General features: G+C 34.6%; 1 protein-coding gene across 1 annotated transcript in view; it reads left to right on the top strand.

Annotated features, from left to right (window-relative positions):
* The window catches only part of LOC150018864 (cytoplasmic dynein 2 heavy chain 1), a 283,446-nt gene that overhangs the window by 110,489 nt on the left and 146,147 nt on the right, over window positions 1-26,810 (top strand). Inside the window, exons 56-65 of the mRNA XM_090265892.1 lie at window positions 860-973; window positions 1,783-1,943; window positions 2,817-2,940; window positions 3,733-3,854; window positions 5,813-5,899; window positions 9,790-9,916; window positions 11,425-11,566; window positions 12,147-12,256; window positions 21,957-22,055; window positions 24,263-24,386. Coding sequence (XP_090122018.1) covers window positions 860-973; window positions 1,783-1,943; window positions 2,817-2,940; window positions 3,733-3,854; window positions 5,813-5,899; window positions 9,790-9,916; window positions 11,425-11,566; window positions 12,147-12,256; window positions 21,957-22,055; window positions 24,263-24,386 — 1,210 coding nt within the window. The remainder of the gene's footprint in view (window positions 1-859; window positions 974-1,782; window positions 1,944-2,816; window positions 2,941-3,732; window positions 3,855-5,812; window positions 5,900-9,789; window positions 9,917-11,424; window positions 11,567-12,146; window positions 12,257-21,956; window positions 22,056-24,262; window positions 24,387-26,810) is intronic.

Genomic DNA, 26,810 nt, shown 5'->3' with positions numbered 1-26,810 from the left:
TGGTCAGTTTTGGCTATAAGTTGGAACCACCGGGAAGTCTTTAAAAAAAATATCTGTGCCCTAGTTGCAACCAGATTCTAAGTATATCAACATATTTGGCAATAGGACACTAGGTGCTAATTTTGAAGCTCCCTGAATGATTATAATATGGTTGAGAACCACTGTTACAAGGGCTTTTGACAGGTTTTTTGACAAATTGCCTCTTTGGTTTTTCTGTTAGTATAAATAAACCAAATACAAACATTCACAGTATTAAAGCATTTTTATATATGTAGGACCCTTGCTTTTGCATTCATGAGCAAAGAATTCATGTGTTATTAGTATATAATTTAGTCTTCTTTGAAGTTTTACTAACTTTGTTCATATATTTGCCAGCGAATTATTGTCATGATTTCAATTGTTTTCTAAAATAAGGTATAGAAACACAAACTTTTAATATAATATAGTCTCTAAGAATTACTACTCTCTACTATTGTAATTATAGAAGACTTCATTTTTAGTTTCCTCATTTATGAAATGAGCATAATAGTACTAAACCTCTCTGGGTCGTTTGTTGCAAGTGTTAAATGTGTTATGATCATTTTCTAGTTTATGCATATCTGACTCATTTGGTTTTTATATAATAAGCATTTAGTGCTTTGCTGTTCAAAAAAATTAAATAAAACATAGGAACTTTCTGATAGTAAATACAGGATAAATTGTAGCATTGGTTTCCCAGGCACTGTAGAAATTAACATGTCAACATTAGAAAAGCATTTAATAGAAAATGTTATTTAAAAGTAACTCATATTTTGACATCATGCTTTTAAATATTGAGTGCGTTAAAATTTGTCAGAATGCCATTTACATATTTTTATAGGATGCTAGTGAGCAAAAAACAGAACTTGAAAGACTAAAGCTCAGAATAGCAGATGAAGTTGTTAAAATTGAAGAAAGAAAAAACAAAATTGATGATGAATTGAAAGAAGTACAGGTAAGTTAAAAATGGAAACATTATAAGAACCATTTACATTTTTGACTACCAGTTGTGTATAAAACTTTAAACATTATTTGCTGAAGTTACTTTCTAATAGTATTAGCAAATGTGGCTCTAATTAAAATATTATCTGTAAAAGAGAAGCAAGAAGGAAAGTCTCCCAGGAGAAGTAAGAAATTAACTGATCATAGTTAAAAAATAATCTTTGTTTTCTTTGAATCATGTTGTTTGAATGTAGAGGAAAAATGTGCTTTGGCTAAATTAAGACAAACCTTAGAGATTGGACTGAATTACTAACTAGTTCTAGAATGTAAAGAGCCTTGAAAATGGAAACTTGTCTCAAAACAAAGTAAGATTAGAAGTTGCAGTTATGGTGGCAAGGACTCTTACTTTCTCAACGTGAACATTTTGTACTTTATGTGTTTTAAAGCATTTTGCTATAGGAAGATAAAGCATGTCAGTAACTATAGTCATTTTTATTAAAAATTACAAATATTTGATAATTTTGATGAATTAATAATTTTTATGTATATCTTTTGAAATAAAAACATCCTTTTTTGTCAATTTATCTGTTTATGTATTTATTTTTATTGTTTATTCCATTACAGTTGTCCCAGCTTTCCCCCTTCTGCCCTCCTCCGCCCAGCGCCCCCCACCCCTACAGTCAGTGCCCACACCATTGTCCATGGGTCAACATACATATTCTTAACTAGTCCCCTCCCCTTCTTTCCACGCTCTCCCATTTTCTATGGCAGCTGCCCTTCTGTTCCATGTTTCCATGTCTCTGGTTCTGTTTTGTCTTTTAGCCTCTAGTGAATGAAGCGAAATTAGCCGTTGGAAATATTAAGCCGGAGTCTCTTTCAGAAATTCGCTCACTGCGTATGCCACCTGATGTAATCAGAGACATTCTTGAAGGAGTTTTAAGGTTGATGGGTATCTTTGATATGTCTTGGGTGAGCATGAAAAGGTAAGTTTTTGGATTTGTGAAAAATTATTATTTTCAGTGAATTATACATTCCTTTATATTAACATTTTAAAATGTTTGTTATATTGTTTCTCAAACCAAACTTCACCTAACTGCCTAGTTGTATAGTTCGCCCTGATATATCAAGATTTTCTATGTAACATATATCTAGATCTATATTTTTCTTCCTCCGTAAGTTATTTTTAAAAGTGTCAAAAGAGGAGAATAGGAAGGCCTTAAGATCTTGAAGAATTTCTCAATTAATATAATTTGGATTATTTGCTCCTTACACAGTACAGAGAGCATCTTGCACTCTTGGCAGAGACAGAGAGGTGAGAACCCCATAAATAATTCAAGAGAAATGTATACTGCGAAAGACTGGGAGTAACAAATATGCAATAATGCAGCTTCAGATTTTATATTACAGCAATGTTATTGTAGTATTCAATTCCATTTTAGGATTTAGGTTGATGGTAAAGTTCTTTTCTATCTGGAGATGGGAGAGGAGTTTTAGGTTCAGAGAACACTTTAAATACCAATCTTAGAAAGCAGAAAAATTTCTTACATGTCCTAGAACATAAGAGTAGCCAGTAATTCACATACAAGGATGTGGGCAGAATAACAGGATTATAATTCCTGTATTTCAGTGCACCAGGTTTTTCAAAGAATATTAGGAATACTGTTGTGCATCTTTTTGGAGCTCTTTCTTGTTTATTAAAAATAAAATGGATAGTCTATTTGAAGCTTACATACTTCAGTCCCCTATTTTTTGTTAGCTAATAAATTAAAACTATTGCATAACCATTTTGTTGATATTTTTGTAAGAAATAACAAATTTTATTTAACTTCATTTGAAGTAATGTGCTTTAATTTTAGTTTTCTTGCAAAAAGAGGTGTGAGAGAAGACATAGCAACCTTTGATGCACGAAATATTCCAAAGGAAATAAGAGAGAGTGTTGAAGAGCTTCTTTTTAAAAATAAAGGATCTTTTGATCCAAAGGTAATTTTTAAGAATTATGCCATAAATTTTCTTTTCATACTATATAATATTCTTATTAAAAAGTAATGAGTTATTATCAATTACTTAGATTATCTAGTAACTAAAATTTAAAAATAAGCTATACATATTACAAGTAGAAAGCATTAACCAGCAAAATTATGTAAACTAGAATCCAGGATGGAGGTGGGGGGTGCATATTTATTATCATAAATGGTTTTTGAATCTCAGAGTCTAAAAAAAACTGTCAGTGGTAAGTTCTTAGCCTATCATGTTTTAACTTGCTTAGTATGCTTTTAGTTCTTCCTGTGTACTTGTTATATAATTGTATTAGGATACTTGTATCTAATTTCAGTGAATAGTTTAAATTCCATGATTCTGGGTTTTTTTTTTTTTTTAGACCCCTTACGCAAAATGTTTTGTACATCTTCTGTTACACTAGTAACCATGGTTTGAAAATTGCTTTTATTTAATAAAGATATATCTTATGTAGAAAAGAGAGAGAATTGATGCTTGGACATTGTTGTGGACAAACACATACTCGTTATTAATGTGACAAATAGACCACATAATATGTCAATAAAACATCACTATATGAGGTTCAAAAAGATTTTGAAGCAAAAGTAAGGAGTACCTTAATCAAAAATAGCAATTTACTTTGTTTTCATTGAACTATAAACCAAAACCTTCCTTTTGGAGTATAATTTATTAAATAAATACTTAAGTAATATACTAGAATTAATTTGGCTTTTATTTTATATTAATATGCTGGGTAACTTCTGATGGGTTTTTCAGAATGCTAAGCGTGCCAGTACTGCGGCTGCTCCTTTAGCTGCCTGGGTTAAAGCAAATGTGCAGTATTCCCACGTCTTGGAACGAATTCAGCCTTTGGAAACCGAACAGGCAGGATTAGAATTGTAAGTGACGTATAAAATAAAAACAATTCTAACCTCTACTTATTACCAACAATTTGATAACTTAGTTATATTATTAGGATTTATTTAGAATTTCTTGTCTACAGACCAAGAAAAGGAAAGCCAATTAGATGGATATAGAAAGAACCAATCACTTTCTTTTTCCTACCATTATTCTGTTGTTGGAAGAAGTCAGTATACCTTTTCTTAGAAAGAACTGAAGTTTTGTAAAGGGTTAATATCAAAGTAAAAAGTAGTAGGTTTTGGGAAGTTAGGACTTTTATATATGTTTTCACCTTCTAAGTTCTAGCAAATGTTTAGTATGTATTTTCTAGAACATTGTCTGGGCATGTAGGAGTAAAATTTAACCATTTATTTTTGGGTCTTAAAAATCTCAATTTGCTGTTACTAGGTCAGCATAGTATTTTATCTCATTTGTTCTCTGCAGACTAAGAGGTATGTTATGTTCTTGATTGTTCAGTGTTTGACATTGTTCTTACTCTAGACAAGGAGATTTTTAGCCTCCTAAAGTTCATAATGTAATTTTGTGACATTTTTGTGTTAAATCATGTTAAATTTGTACATTATTTTGACTACATAAATTTTTCACAGCTGAGACATATGTTTTATGAGTATATTTCCCTTCTTGTATACCTCTTTGTTATTCTTAATAATTACCTCAGTTTTTAACTGGTAATTTTTTTCTGTTTACATCTCACATATTTATTTGTGGTATTCCTCTCAGACCCTAAAACATATTCAGAATCTGTGTTCTGTTTAATTTTTCTTAGTGTTACCTATCCTAGAACCTTTTGTCCTTCTATTTCATTGTGGATTAGTTGTTCTCTAGACTTCTCTTCACCATTTTTCTGGAATTTGTCTGTTTTCTGGTTGTATTCTTTTATTATGGGCCCTTGCCTTTCTCTTTCTTAGTTTAGTCCTTCTTCTTCTAGAGTGCCTTCTCCACATTAGCTTCTGAAGAAAGTGTAAATGGGATTAAACATATTTTGAGATCTTTCAATGTCTAAAATGATCTATCTGGGCTGGGTTTAGAACACTAGGCTAGAAATAGTTTGATTTCACAACTGTGAAGGCCTTTTCTACTGTGGTGGTTCTCCAAGTATGGTTCCTGAACCTGCAGCCTCCACATCACCTGGGAACTTGTTAAAAGTACACGTTTTTGAGCTACAGTCATACTTACTGAATCAGATGCACGGCGAGTAGGGGGCAGTGAGGCCTTGTAGTCTGTGTTTTGACAAACCCTCTAGGAGATAGTGCAATGCACAAATGCCTACCAGTATGTGTGCCCTGGCCATTTGATAGCAACCTCTCAATGTTTGTGGGTATTTTGAGGGGAAGAGGTCAGTCATTTCTCTAGAAGAACCCTCATACTTCTGCTTGCAGTGTGGGTAGGAATGGATGAGGGTATAAGTTTGACTTCCAGGATTGTGTTAAGAAGATAGATAGTCCATGCTCACTGCGGGGAGGCAGTCTGAGGTCAAACTCTTTATAGTATCAACTATTAAACAGTCCTCTGTGTTTAGCTCTCTTATCTTCAGAGGTACATGTTATCTACATTTCCTGAGCGTTTTAGAATTCTTTTAGCTTCTTTTCTTGCAACCAGTCACCTTCTTTTAAATTCCCTTGGTTTCATTTGATAGAATTTTTAGAAAAGATAGTAGATAAATGTTTACCATTTATCTATGTTTACCATTTTTATCCAGAAACCTACACACATGAGTGTTTTTAAATATACACCTCGAAATGGTATGGTTAAGTCAGGATACACTTTTAATTTTAACATTGCTTTTCACATCAAATTATAAGTTGTTGTGACTACTGAATAATTGGCAGTTTTCATTGTCATTTATTTACTGCAAGATTACATTTTAAGGTGCTGTTGCTGCATTTTGTTGATATCTAAAATGAGATGACTTTTATAAAACTGAGTTATATTTTAGAAATTTGAAGAAAACTGAAGACAGAAAAAGGAAATTAGAAGAACTTCTTAATTCTGTTGGTCAAAAAGTATCAGAACTCAAAGAGAAGTAAGTTAAGTTTTATAATGTATTTTGGATATTTTGAAAACATACTGCAACTACTTGTAATTTTGAAAATCTGTTATAATTATTATTTTTACTTTTCATTTATCATAAACATTGGGAAAGGTATAAAATAATATAAAAGGTTTATTTTTTAAAAATGTTTTTATGATAAGAACAAAAATATTTTAAGTCTGTATTGGAATAGTTATTACTATATAAATATATATTTATTCTTAAGCATTGAAAAATTGAGCACAATAAATAAATGAGTTAATGCTGAAAGTGTTTACATTTGGTATTCCTACTTCTTTATTGTTTTGACCTTAATTTAGACTTCTTTCTTTCAGATGATGCTATTCTATAATCTTCCATGAGGGTGTATAATCACATTTTAAAAAATTTATTCTTTTAACTTTGTCCTTTTTGGTGTTGAAAAAATATTTTCTGTACTAATATTGTACTCAAATTTAAGGACCATTTGTGAATATTATTAATCTTAAAACCTTTCATGTACCTCTGAGTTCCTGTGATTGCTATTTAGTGTAGGATAGAAGATATTACTATGGGAATTATTACAAATGTGGGAACATTTTTCTGTTAAAAATGTAAAGATTAGGAAACGTAGCGTACAGTAGTCTCCCCTTATCTACAGGGGAATATGTTACAAGACCCCCATTAATGCCTGAAATTGTGGATAGTGCTGAAGCCTATTTATATTATATATTTTTCTTAAACACACATATCTCTAATAAAGCTTAATTTATTGAATTAGGTACATTAAGTATGAACAATAATAAATAAACTAGAACAATTATAGCGATATACCATAATAAAAGTTATGTGAATGTGGTCACTAGTTTCAGGGGTCCCCATTGTTGATGTCTTCATATACAATTGCTTTCTGCTGTAACATGTTGCCGTCAATCGGAGTGTGTTTTCTCTTCAAGTCTTCTACCCACACATTTAATGCCTTTTCTGTTTTAACTAAGCATTTACCATGCAATGTGGCCATATATTTTGTAGTTTGAGATGAATTAACAAAACTAACATGAATTTCTTTGTTCCTTTTTCACGATTTCATGCATGGAAGAGTCATTCTTACCAGATATCTTAGGAACCTCAGCATATGACTTTTTCTTTTCTTTCCTAAGTAGAGAAATTTCACATTTTCACTTAAACCAGCACTTTTTAGCTTTTCTTTGGTGTATCTGAACTACCTACATCACTACTCTTGTGCTTTGGGGCCACTATTAAGTAAAATAATGTTACTTGAACACAGTACCATGATACTGTGACAGCCTGATAACCCAGATGGCCACTAAGTGATTAGCAGCAGGTAGTGTGTACTACAGCATGGAGACACTGGAAGAAGGGATGATTCACTTCCTGGGCATGCAGAGCTGGATGGTATAAGATATCATCATACTACTCAGACTGGCTCACATTAAATATTTATGAATTATTTATTTTTGGAATTTTTCATTTAATATTTTTGGACTGTGGTTGACTACAGGTGTAACAAACAGTAGAAAGCAAAACCACAGAGGTGACTACAATATGCAATTAAATATAGTATATGTTACTGTTTGCTTTCAGTTCTATGAAACTAAAACTTCTTCTGTAAACACATTTTTTTCAAGTGGTATGTTACATTTCCTTTTTTTCTTTTCTTTTTTAAAAAAATTATTTGTTTGTTTATTTTATTTTTAGAGAGAGGGGAAAGGAGAAAGAGAGGGAGAGAAACATCACTGTGTGGTTGCCTCTCACTTGCACCCCCAACTGGGGACCTGACGTGCAACCTAGTCATGTGCCCTGACTGGGAATCGAACCAACGACACTTGGCTTGCAGGCCAACGCTCAATCCACTGAGCCACAGCAGCCAGGGCTCATTTCCTTTTTTTCTTAAGGAAGAAATAGAAATTATTGTACCAAGAAAGAAATTCATCAGACTATGAACTATGAATTTTTTCTATATGTAGTCAGGAAATAATTATCTATATTTATATATTTACTTAAAAAAAAAAAAAAACCCAGAAAGAAAATCTTGAACTCATAAATTTAGTGTTTTTAATACTGCTGAATTTATTTTTAAGTTAGAAATATAGGGAAAAAATCACTTCATTTTCTTCTGGGTATAATTACAGAAGTATAAGAAAAATAGTATATTCTTTTTCATATCATATGCTCAGAATCAGTACTTAATATTCAGTTCATTTTCCAGTATTGAGTGATTGGCATATGGTAGCAATGTTTTCATTTGTGCATGTGTCAGGTGTTGTACTAGGGACTTTATGTATTTATTTTTTTAGTACTTAATACTGAAAGGTAGATATTCTTCCATTTTATGTATTAGAAAACTAAAGATTAAAAATGCCATTTTTGCCTAAGTTGAGCAGTTAGTAAATTACTAAGCTAGCATTAGAGTCTAGATTTGTCTAATGCTGTATGTAAAGTTTCTGTTTTTAATCACTACAAAGTACTACTGATATCTTGTAAAGATGATTATGAAAAACTTCAGAATTTTAATTTTAAGTACAACAGAATGGCATTTTCCACTTTAGAGTCATTATCAAGAATGAATGAATTCTGGCTAAAATGCAGTTATTTATCAGGATTCTTAATTAAGATTTATTGACTCTAGGTTGTGAGGGAAAATCTTATTTTGTATATTTACAAAGATGAGGGAGTTGAAAAAGTTAAGTGTGAGCTGTCAATTCCTAAGTCCTAATTTTACCACATTTAGAAGACATTTGCCATTTTCATACAACTTCTACAGAAATATGCAAGTCAATTTAATTGCACAAATATTTATCACAAAACAATGTACAAGGTGTAGTATGAACTGTTGAGTTCAACAGTGGTGTAGCTTCTGTTTCCACATCTAGAGCAGTGTGTCCGATGGACTTTATGAATTCATGGAAATGTTCTATAATCTCTGCTCTCCTCTATGGTAGCCATTAATGATAGATATGTGGCTATTGAGAACTTGGAATGTAGATAATATAACTGAGGAATTGAATCTCAAATTTTATGTAATTTTCATTAATTTTAACTTAAGTAGCCACCTGTTGCTAGTGGCTACTATATTGGGTATATGAGGTCTAGAGTTTTATGTCTAAGGGAAGAAGGAAAAGAGCATGTAAAGAGGCAATCAAATGTACTATAAAGTTCATGGAACTTGATATCAGACACATACGTGAATTTTAGATCCTCTGCTAACAAATCTTTTTGGATATAAGTTTCCATACGTAAGTACCTACTTAAAGTATTTGTTGAAGGACTAAGTAATCATGTGGATTATTACTATTATATTTAGCAAAATTAATTTGTACAGATAATTTTAAGAAAATAATTTTTAAAATTTTACATTTTGGTGAATGGGCATGTAGGGAGAGAATATATATAATCGACTGGATATTTGAAGTGGATTTAAAAATTTTACTTATATTTTAGATAGCTAGATATAATATTTAAGGGAATAAAGTGAGGAGTAAGGTAGGGCTAAGGAAAGGGGTAGAAGGTATTCTAGGAAAATGGAACATCCTGCAGAAGAGCACAGCAGATGAAGGGTAGAGCATTTCCTGAAAATAAATAATTGCTCAGATGTTTATATATAGTTTTGTTCGACTGGAATAGAATGAATATACCTGCAAATAGAAATTGAATCAATCTTATGACAGGGTCTTGTATGTCATATGGAGAAATTTGTACAATAGATTAATGCCCTGTGAGAAATTTACACTAATATATATATATATATATATATATATATATATATATATATATATGTATTATTATTATTAATTAAATTCTCATATGAATAACTTTGCTTTACTACCTAAGGATAATTTATTCCAATCTCTTGAATTTTTTTGCCTTTAATATTTTCATAGGTTTCAGAGCAGGACTTCAGAGGCGGCCAAGCTTGAAGCTGAAGTGAGCAAAGCACAAGAAACAATTAAAGCTGCAGAGGTCTTACTTAGTCAGCTTGATAGAGAACACAAGAGATGGAATGCTCAGGTTTGTTTAAGAGAGAAACATCATAAAAGGGCTTTCTTAAAATACAGGAAATTTATAATGTATTTGTTAAAATAAGAAGAGAAATATTCATTAACTGAGCTGGCTTAGGAGAATGATCTAGATATTAATGGCTGTTATTTAAATTAATCTTTAAGCAAGGTATCTTTATATGAATGGATTTTAGACATAGCAACCTATTCCTCTTTTTTATTTGTGCTGTTGAGTAGGAGATTAGGGATGAAAAGTTGATGGAAGATGGAGGATTCTTTAAATATTTTTTAAAACTTCTCTTTACCTGGATAGTAATTTTAGGAGTTGACACAGTTGGCCATTTATTTCTTCTTGAAATACCCTGTTAAAGTGTTGTCTCATGTTTTTGTTTGTTTGCTTGCTTCTCTTTAACCAGATAGATTCCCTCCCTCACCACATTCTCCTCATCTGCTCCACCAATAATATGATTAGCCTCAGTATTCCCTCTCTCAGCTCCTTTCTTTGCAACTATTCTGGAGTTGTTTCATCCAGAAGAATGTCACCTTAACTATGATGCTGACCAGAGCTATATTTCTAGACTGCTGAGTTTTAAATTCATATTTCCAACTATATGTTAGTATTTGTATTTAACTGTCTTGGGAACTCAAACATACTATGTCTAAATTAACATATTTTATTTTTTCCAGCCCAAGTTCCTTTTATTTCCTAGCTCTCATAGGCATCTTTCTTCTGGGCATCAAAACTAAAAACATGTGGATGTCTTAGACTCTTCCTGTTTACTTGTCATAATTCATTTACAAACGTCTCTCATATTTGTCTTCTATCCTTAATTCCTTAATGCCAATTCTTTTTCTCCTGAATTCTCCTGTCTCACTTCTATCTGACCATTTAATTGGCTTATTCTTCATTTATCAATTTAATTATCTTTCTAAAACCCAGTCCATAACATCAGTCATGGCCACTTTCAATGGCTCATAATTACCACAGGTTAAAATAGAAGCTCCTTCACATGGCATGTGATACCTTTCACAGTGTTTCTCCCTCTAGTCCCTCTACCTCTCTCTTTTCATTACTTCTGTATTGCTGTTCTTTCTCTTCAAGCTTATGCTTTAACCACATTATGCTTTTAACTGATGTGTCTCAATGATTTATCTTTGTTTTGTGCCTTTGTTCATACTCTCTGTGTCTTAATTATATTTTACAAAGTGATGCTAATTCATAGTACATATTTAACTATGATTATGATAATGTTTCTGCTTTTGTTAAAATCCTTAGGAACTTCTAATGACAAAATATGTTTATCTTTACAAATATTGGGATTTTACACATTTGTTTACTATCAGCAGGATTGAAGATCTTGTTGATATTTTTACATTTTGACAATTGTATTCAAGACAGGGGTTATTACTTTTAACCCATAAATGATTTTTTTTCCCTACAGTCAAAACTCTTAATTTTGAAGCTGTCATTTCTTTCAATGTTATAACATATTTATACATCATTCTCTCTTTTTTCAGGTTGCAGAGATAACAGAGGATTTAGCTACTCTTCCTAAAAGAGCTCAACTAGCTGCTGCATTTATTACATATCTTTCTGCTGCTCCTGAGGGTCTGAGAAAAACCTGTTTGGAAGAGTGGACCAAATCAGCTTGTCTTGAAAGTTTGTATTTAGCTTTTCATGAATTTGAATTTTCATTATACTAAACATGTATATTTTTGTTTCTGTCTTTTACTTTTTTTAAATGGGAAAAAGTATAAGTTAAAACATACTGTAGCTACATTAGATTTGCTGAATTCTACAAATGTTCTAAGAATTATTTTGTTACAACAATTCTTCTAGTCCTAAAATCACTCAATGAAACTGAAACCACTGAATTATATTTGATATTTTATGAATATAGTTAAACATTTTATTATTTTAATTTTTACTGTAATTCCATATCTTAAGATAAGATGCAGGAACTGCAAAATTCCTTGTGAATTTTATGGTTTTCACAAATCATTATGGTTGTGTTACATTCATTTAATAGATAAAATATAACTTAACTGAGTTCCATTTCTTTGCATTTTTTAAAGCTTATTTTTCCCTTAGCTTCTGGTGTTAAATGGGGAAGAATGGATTTACTATTAAAGATGGTTATGAGATCTTTGCATGAGTATATTTGAAACAGTTGTTTCCCCTTGTCAAGGACAGGTTGTTATAGTGAGGTACAATATTATTGATATCTTTAACTTTTCAGAATTTGATCTAAGGAGATTTCTTTGTACTGAAAGTGAGCAGTTAATTTGGAAAAGTGAAGGCCTACCATCAGATGAGCTTTCCGTAGAAAATGCTATTGTTATCTTACAGGTAATTAATTAATTTTAATGTTCTCATTAGAAGTAGTTCTTTTGAATGTTGATCCAGGAAGTACCTTGTTCAAATTCTTAGGCTTTCACAGTTGTTCTTCTCCTGTTTACATAAGTGTGAAAATACATCGCTAATGAAAATCCATTTATGATTCAGTTGGTGAATCTATAATTTTCAGTATAATTATTTTTTACCTTAATATAAAAGTGTAAACTAAAGTGTAATTATTTTGGTGGCAAAATATGCTAAATTGATCTCCCTAATAGTTAATAGAAATATATTAGGAATACCTGATCCATTTGGTTGCCTAGTTCCATCATCTAGCATATATGATTTAATATTTTAATTTTGTTTGGTAGAATAAAGTTATTCCAAGTGAAGATGAGCTAAGTTTTGGGTTTAAATTAGCAAGGACCATAGGCGTATTTTGGAAAATTCTTTCACACAGTGTATATTTTCCAAAAGTCATTTAAAGTTGAAACTGTTATAACCTCATTATCAGTGAATGTGAAAAACAGATTCCAAATCGTGTATATAAACATGTTATTTTTTTGAATGAAGTTTGAATTTTACAATTAACTTGGTTTACCTTTCTGTTATGGAACTCGGAAGATAAATTTTCCCACTTGATAATGAAACCTTTTTCTTGTTCTTTGTATCTTATTAGTGTATATGCTGTAACACCAGTTTTCTCTTTCTCTATAACCCTCTGCCCACACACAATTTCTTTATTCTATAACTTCAGAGTCTCAAAACATGGACACTGAATGATTTAGAATTATTAGATTTGTATTGTGGGCTCTGTTCATTCCTGGATAATTTAGTTTGAGTAGTCCTATTAATCAGCTGATATACTTTGGCTCTTTACATTGCCATCTTACTAGTAGAGAAGTTGCTGACCAAATATTAAAGTTTTGTCTTCTTTTAATTTGATTTAGCTTGTTCTTTAATTTATTTTTGAACATCTTCCATTCTTATTTTTCACACTAGAATCACAGATCTGGAACTCTAAGTGTGTATGTATGTAAATGCATTATATTATTGCAAAGCGTGTGATTTTTATTATATTTGTTATTGCTTCTCTAAGGATTTATAATCACTTCCTCTTCCTTTTCTGTAGTTGAAGAAAGCAATCATTTTCAAATTTAAAAAACACAGTTTAAATATTTGTCTCTTTTTATTCTAAGAAATTGGGGTGGGGGTATCTTTAGATAAAATATGTTTATCATAATTTTTATTTTTTACTGATGATAATTTAATTTTACTGATGAAAATACTTTTGTATTCTGAATTGTCTTTCATGGTAAGTACAGGAGAAATTGTTTTTGAAATTAATTTTAATAATATACTTTGATTTACTTTATATTTAATATTGCCAGGTTTCTTATAGACAACTTATATGTACTTATATAACAAAACAAACATTTGGAAAATTTTTTTAGGGTAGTTATTTTGTTGAAATGAATTTGCCATTATGGTCCACACTATCTCAGTTCTAAAGTATACTAGATTTAGAATAAGCTGTTATAGTTAAGGATATGATTGGACAGCACATTTCTTTAATATCTCGTTAACATTACCCAGGGATTTATGTAAATTAGATCTCTAAAAACATACAAATTGGATTTCTGAAAGTCTCCTCATTAACTGTCCTAGCACTTTTCTGCAATTCTCCCTCTCAGGGAAGTTTTCCCACATTTAGGGCTATAGTCACTGATTTATTGGTGCTAATAAAAGCCTTTTGTGTCATAATTATTCCTTTGTCTTACAAAGATGCTTATCATATGTGTGTTAAGCTAAATATTGAAGTACATGCATTGTCTGGGAGAGGAAATAGTCAAATAATTGTCCATCATTGGCCTAGTATCAAGAATTAGTTTTATTAGAATAGCTAAAAGCTTACGTGACCTATGTCCTTGACGGGCAGGGGGTGAACTTGGTTATGATACTCATATATGTCCTAGATTGCTATGATTTATGCCTGTTGTCCTCATAAAATTATTAACAGGTTTCCTTTTACTCTCAAAAGTGTCCTGGTTTGGGTAATACATTATATGATATTTTTAGTATTGTGGGACTCAGTGGATAATGGAGATTATAGGGCTATTAAAAACTATAGAAGAGAATTTCTGGCCAAGATGGAGGCGTAGACAAACATGCTGCATCTCCCTCCACAACAAAGAAGGAATACAGCTACCTCAAAACTAGAAACAACCAGAAGTTCCAGAAAATCAAAGTGCACGGAAATCCAGCAAACAAAGATATAAAGAAGAAATACTCATCCACACATGTAGGAGGGGCGGAGCCCGGGCTGAGGGGACACAGTGTGGTGGTGGCAGCAGCCGCACCAGAATCAGCCGGCCGACCAGCTGAAAGTGCAGTTAACATGTTTTAAAAAGTCAGGAGGGGCACCTGGGGAACGTTCCCAGCTCCTCACCAGAGCAGCTCACTGTCCCAGCACTGGGGAAAACCAAGCCTCATTGCTTTTGACTATACAAACCAGTGGGGGTTGGGGCGGAGGCAGAAACTGCCGGTGTCTCAGCAGAATCCACTTGTTTAAAGGGACCCCATAGTCCTAGAACATCTGCAGACCGTCCACTCTGGGAACGATGGCCAGGGCAGCAGCTAGAGGGGCGGCAGTTTGGTGCGGAAGTGGGAGAAGTACCTGGGAAAGGAGCGAGTGCTGGGCAAGCTGCAGTGTTCCTTCTCAGTTCCCTCCCCTGCATGTAACGCCACAACGTGGTGAAACAGGTCGCCTGTTACTGACGAACACCTAAGGCTCCGTCCCTTACAATGTAACAGGAGCAACAGTTCTGTCTGGGATACAGAAGCAAACAAACACAGGAGACTTCCAGCCAAGATGGAGGCCCAGACTGACACACTCTGTTTCCTTCCACAACTAAGAAGGACTACAACTATCGCAAAACCAGCAATAACCAGAAGTCCCAGAAAGTAAATGGAAGTCCAACGTATGAAGTTATAAAGAAGTGTGCTCATCCGGACAGATAGGAGGGGCGAAGCCAGGGAGGAGAGGTCAAGCTGTGCTGTCCGCAGCAGCGATGGAGGCAAGACAGCGGTAAGCACAGACACCCATATTTAAGGGGAGGTGAGAAGCGCCTGCAGAGCACCCCTGCCTGCAGACCAGACCCATCAGCTTGCAATTCCAAAGCCAGGGAAGGCAGACCTCCATTGCCTTGAACTGTGAGGCTCGGAGAGGGTGGGGACGGTGAGGCTCGGAGAGGGTGGGGATGGAGGCGGAAGCTCCTGGTCTCTCAGTGGAGCGTGAACGGCAGGAATCCATCCTGGACCCCACCCCCGCAGAAAACACCACAGCTTGATGAGGCGGGTCACCTAGTTGTGATGAGTGCATGGGGCTCTGCCCCCTATAGCATAGGAGGTGTGACAACCCTACCCAGGAAGCAAAGGTAAACACAAAATGGTCAGGATGGCACAGATCATGAAAGAGATCCCAGTGATGCAGCTGACCAGACAGCAAATTTCTAATCTAACGAAGCAGCAGATAGGAAATCTTTCTGAGGCACAGTTCAGAGCTTTGTTTATAAAAATGCTTACAGACCTAACAGCAGATCTTAAACAAGACAGGGAGGGATCCAAGGCTAGCCTTATGAAATGAACAAAAACACATACGAAACTAGTGGTGAGGACAAGAAAACTAGAGATCAAATCAACAAATCGGAACATCGGGAAGGAACAGTCAACCAGTGCAGAAAGAGGAAACGAGAAGTGAGGAAAATGAGGAGAGGCTCAGAAAACATATCAGACAGCTATAAGCAGGCCAATATCCGAATCATAGAGTTGCCAGAGGTGAAGAAGAAGAACTAGAAATGGAAAAATTATGTGAAAAAATAATGAAGCGGAACTTCCCTAACTTGGGGAAGGTAATAGACTTACTGATCCAGGAAGCACAGAGAGTTCCAAAAAAACTGGACCCAGGGAGAACCACACCAAGACACATTATAATCAAAATGTCAAAAATTAAGGATAAAGAGAGAATCTTAAAAGCAGAAATAGCGAAGAAGGAAATTACATACACAGGGGTCCTCATAAGACTCTCAGCTGATTTCTCAAAAGAAACTCTGCAGGCAAGAAGGGACTGGCAAGAAATATTCAAAGTAATGAAAAGCAAAAACCTACAACCACAATTACTCTATCCAGTGAAGCTGTCATTTAGAATAGAAGGGCAAACAAAGTGCTTCCAGGACAAAGTAAAACTGAAGGAGTTCATCAGATCCAAACCACTGTTATATGAAATGTTAAAGGGACTTGTTTAGGAGAAAGAGGATCAAAACTATGAACATTAAAATGAAAACTGTATCACAACAACCAACAACAGAAGCTAGGGAATCGAAACAAAGGCAAACTAAGTAGGCAACGAGAGTGTGAAAAGAATTATAGGCATGGGGAACATTTTGGGGGGAGGTCAGTGGGGAGGGAGAAGGGGGAAAGGGAGGGAGATGGTACAGGAATTAAGCATAGTAGGAGGGAGTGGAGTAGACAGGAAGATGTTGAGAAGAACTATTATACACAACCAATGGGCATGGTCTAAGGTGTGGGGGATGACTAGAGGGAGGGATGTCACTGGGTGGAGGGGAGAAGAGGGAAAAGAAATTGGGACAACTGTAACAGCATAATCAATAAAGCATATTTTAAAAAAGTCAGTAAATCATAGACTGATGATAAGGGTATAAAAACAAACCAACCTATAGAAAAGTATGAGTGAGCAGCATCCAAAAGATGATTGAAAGGATAATTAATAATTTAAATGTCATAGTAGTATACATTTTTAAAATTTAAATCTTTCAGTATTATAGATTTTTATTATAAAGAGATCTATTGAATATTTTATTTGTTCTGTATATAGACCGTTCAGTTTCAAATTAATTTTCTTTAAACCATTTAGAATATCTGAGATTATTTTTCCATCCTTCCATTCAATGTATGATGAGGAAATGCAAACTAATTTAATATTAATCTAAATAATATGAAATTATAAAGGTAAATCACATAGGGAATTGTTTTTATCAAATAAATCCCAAATAAATAAAAATAATCAGTATTTATATAGTACTTAACTGTGTTGTGCACTTATTACTATTTAAGAATTTATACAGTAAAGCACTTAAATACTTAAGTCATTGAATTTTCAAATCCACCCTATATTGTAGATATGGAAATTGAAGTACAGAAGGGTTAAATTGCTTGTCCATGATTCAAACACTGGCATCTAGCCAGTCTATGCTGTAAAACTGCCTCTCATACTGGTGCATATGTGTGTTTCTGTATATGTTTATTTTATTAATTTTGTATTACTCCTGTTAATGCAATTCTTAGCTAATCTTAGTTTTATTTGTAAAATGTTTTTATTCTTATCCCATTTAGTTACTAAAAATTAAATTATAGAGTATCCTGGATGTTCTAAAATTATCTCTTTCAAAAATATTCTCTGACCAATTGCCCCCACACCCAAAGAGAGAATTAAAATAAATATTATATATCTCTAGCTTTTCACCTCTGTTTTGAGCTCCTGTCCTATAGTTAGTTACAGATCCTGATGTTATCTGGAGCTGCCATCTAGCTAGCTCAAACTCTGTCTCTTTATTCATCATCATCATCATCATCATCATCATCATCATTCTTTTAGTAGAGACTCTTTCAGTGGACAAGCAAGTATATTTAAACAAACAAACAAAAAAGCAATTTACACTTTAAAATAACCAAGATGTTCAAAAGATTGGGACTGGCTTTAGAATTCAAATGGTTTTACCAGGACATTCCTCTGCCTCTGCCTCCCCTTTCCTGCCCCTCCCCCTCCCCCACTCCTCCCCCTCCCCCACTCCTCCCCCTCTGTGAATTAAGGGTTGCCATTGGTGACTGGAGATTTAACCATTATCCCAGTATGTGTTCCCAGACTATACGTCCTCACCTTTCTGTACCACCCCTCCACCAGAGCATTTATGTCAGCACTCCAAAATGATTCTGATTGGTGGCTTGGGTCATTTGCTCACACCTGAGTGCAGTTCTAGGTGACTGATAATCCCATTAGAAATACATTGAGTGGGGCCTGAAGGGTAGGCAAAGGTTGTTATCCATCTAATACTTTTTCTCTTCCTCCCCCATGCCCTATAAACTGCTCATTTATTTCCTACCAGTAGAGATGTCACAAATCTTGGCCCAGTAATGAAAGGTGCCAATCTGTACGTCATTCCCACTTTAGTTTTACATTTAGCTACTTATTCAACAAGTCTTATGAAATCTATTTCTCAAATGTGGAATGATTTTATTCTATTCTAACTACAGCCACTGCCAGTGACTTCATTTAGTCCTTCATCATTTTATTCTTGGATAAATACATTATTATACCAGTTTGTCTCTTATCCCCAGTATCACTTCTTCTACTGCTGTTGTAGCGATCTTTCTAAAATGCTAACCTGATCATAACAGTCCCTAGATTAACATATTTAAGTGACTTTCCGTTTTCTGAAATATAAACATTTCATTATCCTTTAAAATGTCATGAAAAGTTCTTGATCAGAAAGACTGTGATTACTCTTGCCATTCTGTATGCAGCATCAAACTGTGCCAGACTAAGGATAGTTTTCCAAATGTACCCAGGCCTTTTATTCCTCTCTCCATCATGCTATTGCCTTTGCCTAAAATGCTTTTCCACCTCTTTGCCTAACTAAATCGAATTTATCTTTCTTAGTTTGACTTGAATTGCTTCCTAGCTGCTTCTCCTACTAAAACCACCTGTGATCCTATAGAATATTGTGTACTCTTTCACTACAGAATTTTTATTTTCTGTTTCTTTATTGGCTATGAAGTCATTAAGGGTAAGGAGATGTATATTATTAATTTCTGTATCACTCACATTGTCTTACTGTGGTAGTTATGCAACATATAGTAGATGAATGAATACATGAAAAAATAAAACCGACATTTTTAGACTTACTATAGTTTGTTGAGTGTAGATTTTAACTACTTTTAATCATGAAACACAGACCTAAAATATACCTTATAGATTTTATCTAAATCTGTCTGGAGAAGTATAAATAAATGAATACAAACTTATAAATACCCTTTGAAATTCCTAAGAATATTTTCTGTGCTAAAATCATGATTTTCTGAAACTTTATCTTCCTCTTTTTTCACTGCATCAGATTATTGGTTTGAAATCATGGGTAAGAACTTTATAAAAATTTTTAAATATTTATTTTCATGGTTAGCCAAAATCTAGTACACTTACAGAATGTTTGCTATTGATTGCTAACATAAAATAAGATCTAAAATTCTAGGTGTAGTATTGTTAGTATTGCCCTGGCTGGTTTAGCTCAGTGGATGGAGCGTCGGCCTGCGAGCTAAGTGTCGCTGGTTCGATCTTCCAGTCAGGGTACATCAGAGAAGGAAAACTCTGACACCAAAAAACCTCCGCTGCCTTGCAGCATACCTCTTCAGGGGAAAGGCTAAGGGAGTAAACCCCGACAGAAAATCTGGAGCCGGAGTCCCTAAGGCGGTTTGATGTTGTAGTCAACACCGGCAACTCCTGCGGCGCACCTGAACCCAAGCTGTATCGACTCCGTCTTTCCCTTGGACCCTTCAGCTGCGAAGAGAGGGGGGGTCTGCTGCATGGGCAACAGCAGACCCTCCGTATTACCCTGCCCAGGCTCTGTAGCTTCAGCTTCACGGGAGAGGACACTCCAGCGTCATCGCAAGATGTCGATTCAACACGGGAGGAGACAGATACCATGTCACTCCCGAGTCGGACTGCACAGCCATTCTCGGAGGTGCAGATAGACTCTTAAGAAGCTACACCATCGTCTCTCGAGACGAACGGCTGCCGACGAGTATTGTTAGTAATACTTAAGAGGCTCTTTACTAACAATCTCATTTTGCTGGGAATAGCAGATTTATATGATGGAGCAGTAAGTGGCACTTCCACACATAGATGCTGGGGGAAGATCGTAAGTAGTGACACTGAGGAAACTGTGGTGGGAGTCCGTTCTGTGTGCAAGCAAAAAAGGGGGAGCATTGTCTGGAAAGAATTTTACAGCAATAATAAGGCTCTTTTAAACTCAGCTCTTTATTACCACCATATGCTGGCAATGTTAAACAATGTTGCTGGTAAAATGCTCCTCGTCCCCAGAGTAGGTGGTCTCCCCTAGGGCAGGTGGTCTCCGTTACCCAACTCATTCTCAGAATGTCACAGAAACAACATCTTGGTCCTATTAGACATGCCTCAGTTCTAAGTCTTTGTTTCACTTAGACTTCATGTTTCATTTAGACTTCATGTGTTATCACTATATTATACAACTATATGACAGTTTTCAAATAAATGTGAAAATTAAAAAGAAAATTAGGTCAATCATTATTATTTAACTCTGATTTCCTAGGTAACAGTGATTATTAGATGACTTTTAACATTTACATATATTGAAACATATTTTAATTTTTTTTTTTTTGTGTGTGTGTGTGTGTGTGTGTGTAGTCTGTCCGGAAAAAGTCCAGCCATTGTTAATATGATGAGAACCGTTTGGGCAATATCGCTGTGACCTGGCAACCAAGGAGAGTAGACTGGAATGTGCATGTGTGAACAATGATGACTTCACTGTACTAGTCAGTGGGGGCAGTAGATGCCATTGAGTGAGCATGTGTGCTGTCATTCAGAATGACAGAGCAAGTAGAGCAACATATCTGCATCAGATTTTGCATTAAGCTTGAACATGCCTCCGTGGAAACTACTCATATGATTCAGAAGGCCGCAGCTATGGGCAACTGGTGACTGGTAGCTTCATCATGACAACAGGCCCACTCACGCATCATGTCTCATGCAGTTTTTTTGAGAAACATCAAATCACCCAGGTGACTCAGCTCCCTACAGCCCAGATTTGGCGCCCTGCGACTTCTTGGTTTTCCAAAAACTAAAGTCATCTTTGAAAGGGAAGCTATTTCAGACCATTGATGAGATTCAGGAAAATATAACAGGGCAGCTAGAACCAATTGGGAGAACACTGAGGTCCCAAGGTGCCTACTTTGAAGGGGACTGAGGTGTCATTGTCCTATGTACAATGTTTCTTGTATCTTCTTCAATAAATATCTCTATTTTTCATATTACATGGCTGGATATGTTCTAGACAGACCATATATACATATTTGTTTTAGGGTTTAATTAGTGAAGGGTATTCTATAATGTATTTAGTTCTTAGTTCATTAGATCTTAAATTATAACTTAAGTCATTTTTTTCTTCTAGGACACTTCTTTTGAAATATTAACTGTACTGCTTTATAAGAATTAATGTTTTAAATATAAGCAATTATATTGATAAGTATTTCAGTAATACTTTTGTGATTACTTCACACTTCTCTTTTTAAAGCCTTTATGTTTTATTCAGCCAAAGAATATATAAAGTCATGCAATAACTTGTCTTTCACATTGTCTGTTACTATGTAGTATATAGGAGTATACTTACTTTACTGTGGTTAGATTTAAATATCTAATATTAATTACTGATCACTCTAAAATTTATTAACATGGCTCCTGATGCAGCTAAAAACAGTACCTTTAGTTTTTCTTCATGGTTGCATATTTGTATTCCCCAAGCCTAAGAGAAAAACTACTAATTGATTCATAATTTTTATGAAATTATTTCCATTTAATTAATGCTTATAATATTTTTTTATCTAGAGTCGAGTATGCCCATTTCTTATAGACCCTTCTTCCCAAGCTACAGAATGGTTAAAAACACATTTGAAAGACTCGCATTTGGAAGTTATTAACCAGCAGGTGTGTATTACTTCTAATTTAGTTACCAACTAGTAATGTCATCTTATGCTGTAAAGAACTCTGTGTCTGCGATCATAAAACATAGATTCAAAGTTAAGTCCTATAACTTACCTGGTTTAGGATCTGGGGAAAGAAGTGTAACTCTCTTAGCTTCAGTTTTCTAATCTATAAAAAAGGATAAGAATATTTTTTTAGCCTGGCAGGGTAGCTCAGTTGGTTAGAGCATCATCCCGATATGTCAAGGTTGTGAGTCCTGTCTCTGGTCAGGGCACATACAAGAATATATCAATTGATATTCCTTTCTCAAATGCAATTTAAAAAAAAGAATATTTGTTTCCTTTTAAGTGCAGGTCATTGATCTGAGCCCTGAGAATTTAATGGTGAGTAAAGTAGTCATAGTTCTTGCCCTCATGGAAATGACAGTCTAATAGGTTAGAGAGATAATTAATAAGCATTTACACTAAATATGATTAAGGTCACAAGTATAAGATATTATAAAAAGGAGAGTTACTAATTTAGCTTGGAGAACTGGACTTTTAGTATACGCAGTTTCTCTCAGTGTCTTTTAAAATTTCCTGTTCCTATAACTCACCAAGAATATCTTTGATGTGTCCTAAGATTTGACATATTGTCACTAAAATTTAATCATATTTTTTTTGGATTATGACTTCTCACTGTCATATTTATCTTGCAAAGAAATTTGTTTTTGGCCAGATTTTTTTCTTTTGAGGAAGTCCTAGTCTATGATTAATTTTCATAGATATTCTTCAGGTGATTGAAAAATTACCTCTGTAAAGCATACTTCACTTATCAAATGGGGATATTTACCTCAATTGTGTGTTAAGAATAATTGTAAATTAGATAATATACATAGTATTTTAATGTCACTTATGGTTTGCAGTAGGAGATCTTAATAATTATTCAAACATTTAACTTATTTTAACCACAGTTGGAAGCCTGGATTGATATTCAGAACTACTCTTTTCCTAGCCAGAAAGCCTCAGAATTCTTACATGGTTATAGAATTTTGTCTAAAGATTCTTTTCACTATGTTTAGGCCTACTACAAAAAGAAAAGTTTACTAGAATTTATTATCTTGCCTTTTTTCTTCCATCCAATGTTTGATTTTGAAAATAACCAAAGGACTGTATTTTTGTAGTATATAAAGGGAGTTATTGTGGGTTCACTATTCTAGTAGTAACACAGGCACTGAGAGGATTAAGGGGTACCACTAGCTGTAACAAGCACTGGGGGTAGTCTGCCAGAACCTGTAACCAGGATAGTAATACTCTCAGTGACTGTTACAACTAGTGATAACTGTTAACTCCCCCAATGCCTGTTATTAAAAACCCCACCTTAAAGAGGACCTCCAACCATCCAAAAACCCCACTTCTCTCTCAGCCGTTAGCCCAGTAGAGCATTAAAATTAAAAAATCTCATCTCTTTGTCATAAAATGGATAGTGGGGTGGCAAGAAGCGGTGAGCTTTTTTTATTTGAATGCCCAAACAGGGCTAACTGCCAAGGGAGAAGTTGGGGAAAGTGAAGCTTTCGGAAGGTTGGAGGTACTTTTTAATACCTTAGTTCCTATTCTGTAATGCCCTGGTCTCACACCATTTTAGTGCCAGTCTGTGGCTATGTTCCTCACCTGAGGCTATGTTCACTAATTTTTAGAGAAAGAGTAAGTGGCAGAGAGAGGCAGACAGACAGACATCCATGTGAGAGAGAAACATCTCTCTGTTGCCTCCCATACGTGCCCCAACCCCAATCCAGGACTGGACCTGCAAACCTTTTGGTGTATGGCATGACACTCCAATCAACTGAGACACCTGGCCAGGGTCAACATAGTTCCTATTAAGAGTTGGATGAGTAACTTATTGCATTTAGAATTTGAACATTTGTTTCTGCACCAATTTGAAACTAATGGAAAATTTTAAAATGCTTTTCTATTATTAATGTAAAAATCCTTATTTTTCTTATATGTCTATTTAAATTATTTATGAAATGTATTTGAGAATTTATTCAACAAACTGACTCATTGCCAAGTACTTAAAACGAGAAAAGCAATCATAAATAATTTGAATTGTTAACATGCATATTAAATTTTAAAATATTCATAGCATTCCTGTTAATATTTTTATTTATTATTTGTAAGAATTCTTATAATCTTAAGGAAATAAAGGAATTAATATACTTTTTACTCTCTTAGGATAGCAACTTTATCACAGCTCTTGAGTTGGCAGTACGTTTCGGGAAAACCCTTATTATACAAGAGATGGATGGTGTAGAACCTGTTCTTTATCCATTATTGAGACGAGATTTGGTTGCTCAAGGTAAATATGTGTTAGTTTCCATACAGTAATTTTTTTTTTTTTTAATTTTCAAAGTAATTAACTTCATAACTGACTGACTTTAGTTTGTCTTGCCACTGACTGAGGAAGTATTAGAAACTTTTTGGGAGGGTGATGGTAACGTCATCAGAATCTAATAACAGCAAGTAAACAAATTCTTAAAGTGACTTTATTGAAAAGTCACTGTGTTGGGGTCTCCAAGACTTCCCAGGTCCGGTGTTTTATGAGGAAGACTCACAGGAACCAGCATACATATAAAGACATGTACTTCTATATACATACACATAGTTTAACCACACACACTGGTAGCACTACAGGTTTAAATAGAAATTTGGAGGAAATGGGGCAGAGCAAAGAAATAGCAAAGCATGCACTGTTCATTGATTACCTATACCCCACAAATCAGTGTGTTTGGCCTGGTAGTGGTTGATATGTTGTGGAAGGAACTCTAGCAGTGGGACTTCTGCCTTTGTAACCTGGAGTTACCTTCCAAAGTTCAGTATGGTCTCAGTCTATTCTCTCTTGGTGCTCAGATCTGTTGAGCTAGCTCATGCTATGCTATCTTTGTGGTGGGGGTTTATGGAAATGTACCTTTAGTGCCATTTGAATTTGACTCTCTTCAGTTTATATTCTGGCCCTTGAGGGCTCATTAAATATAAACCTCCTGTCCTGTCTAGGTTCCTCATTTAGTTGAAGTGTCGTCCTGTACAGCAGAAGGCCATGGGTTTGTTTCCTGGTCAGGGCACACCTAGGTCACAGGTTTAATCCCTAGTCAGGGTGCGGATGGGACACAACTGATCGATGTTTGTCTCTCACGTCAGTGTTTGTCTGAGAATTGGTATTGACAAGATTTGAGATGCTGGATCTGGTGAAAAGTGATAATATTGTACATCATGACTGGGTCACATTATGAGCCACTATTCCAGGTAGTTGTGTAGGACTGTTTGAGTCTATTTGTTTATTTTATAATTATGAAAATAGAGTTAATCTCTGCCCTCACCTTCCTTTTTTTGCCCTCTCCCAGGGTTGGATGCATTCATGTCATATTAGTTGAAGTCTGTTATTCTCCTTGAGTATACTTGAGTTTGTCCTTTTCCAGAGTGTTGAGCTCCTCATGAATTGCTATTTTGACATATATTTCCTTTGGAGACCGAGGATGATTGTCCTAGAACTCCATAAAACAAAGCCTCTGTCCAATTTTTCTTATATCCCAATGTCCTTAATCTAAGCAATGTGAACTGTTTTCTACATACTGAGATCAAAGCAGGTACAAATTATAGGAGTAGAAAATGCTTTTCCTCCTCAAGTTTATGCTGATCAAAAATCCTTCAAATGTGTATTGATAAAAAAAAAAAAAAAGAAGGAACCAGGTACAGTTCCTCCTCAATTTCTCATTGGTTTTTACTTCTGATTCCTGTGTGCCTAGTTATTCAGCCCAAGTTGAAGGTAGATTAGCATTTTAAATTGGTAAATAATTGAATAACACTGGATCAGCAAGCCATATAGAAGTTGCTGAGAATGAGGCTGCTGTAGTTGGCAAATAGTTTAAGTTTTACTAACAATAAATGTCAAAAGTATTTTTCATTATCATCCAGTCCATTATGGTTATTTCATTTCCATGTTGAATTTGAGTATGGTTCTGAGATTTATAGTAGAGATGATAGCTGAACTCCTTTGCTGGCTTTTTTAGTCCAGATGCTTAACTTTAGGCATGGTAGCTTGATATGGGGATATGTATGTACATTAAGTTTGTGACTGTTAATCAGTTTCTAGAGGGTGGCTCTCCATGTGGTTTTGTCTTTGGTACTCAAATCTGGGTGGTCTGATGGCCTAAACACAGACCAATGGTTCTCTATCATAAGTGATGGTTCTCTATCATAAGTGATTTTGTCCTCCAGGTGACATTTGGCAGCATCTGGATACATTTTTGGTTGTTACAACACAAGAAGTCTGTGCCAGGGACATCTTAAAATGTATAGGGCATCTCACAGCAAATCATTTTCAGCACAAATTGTCAGTAGTGTTCAGGTTGAGAAACCCTAAGCTAGCTCATTAGTTGTGACCTATGTATCTCTGTAGTGATATATTCTGGTTAGTCTTAGCATTGCATGCTTTATAGACAAGGGCATTCATTACTTGAAGTCAAGTTGTAGTACAAAATATTCAGTGCTGTAGATTGCCAGAAATTTTACCTATGGGTAGTAGAAGGCTGTAATAATCCATTGGATTTGCTTATCTGTGAGATTATTTGTAAATACCTGTATATCTGTCCATCTGATGATATAGGGATCAAAGGCAAGTATTGATTTACTACTGCTTGACTTACTTCCAAAGTGGCCTCTTGTAACTTTGCAGGACCTGCCATTCAAACATAGCCCCATGTTTGTTGATCAGATAAATAGCTTT

Source organism: Furipterus horrens, unplaced genomic scaffold (genome assembly GCF_987537825.1).
Source record: "Furipterus horrens unplaced genomic scaffold, mFurHor1.1.pri manual_scaffold_2, whole genome shotgun sequence".
NCBI lineage: Eukaryota > Metazoa > Chordata > Mammalia > Chiroptera > Furipteridae > Furipterus > Furipterus horrens.
Note: the sequence above shows the minus strand (reverse complement) of the source record. Positions and strands in the feature narration are given on the sequence as shown.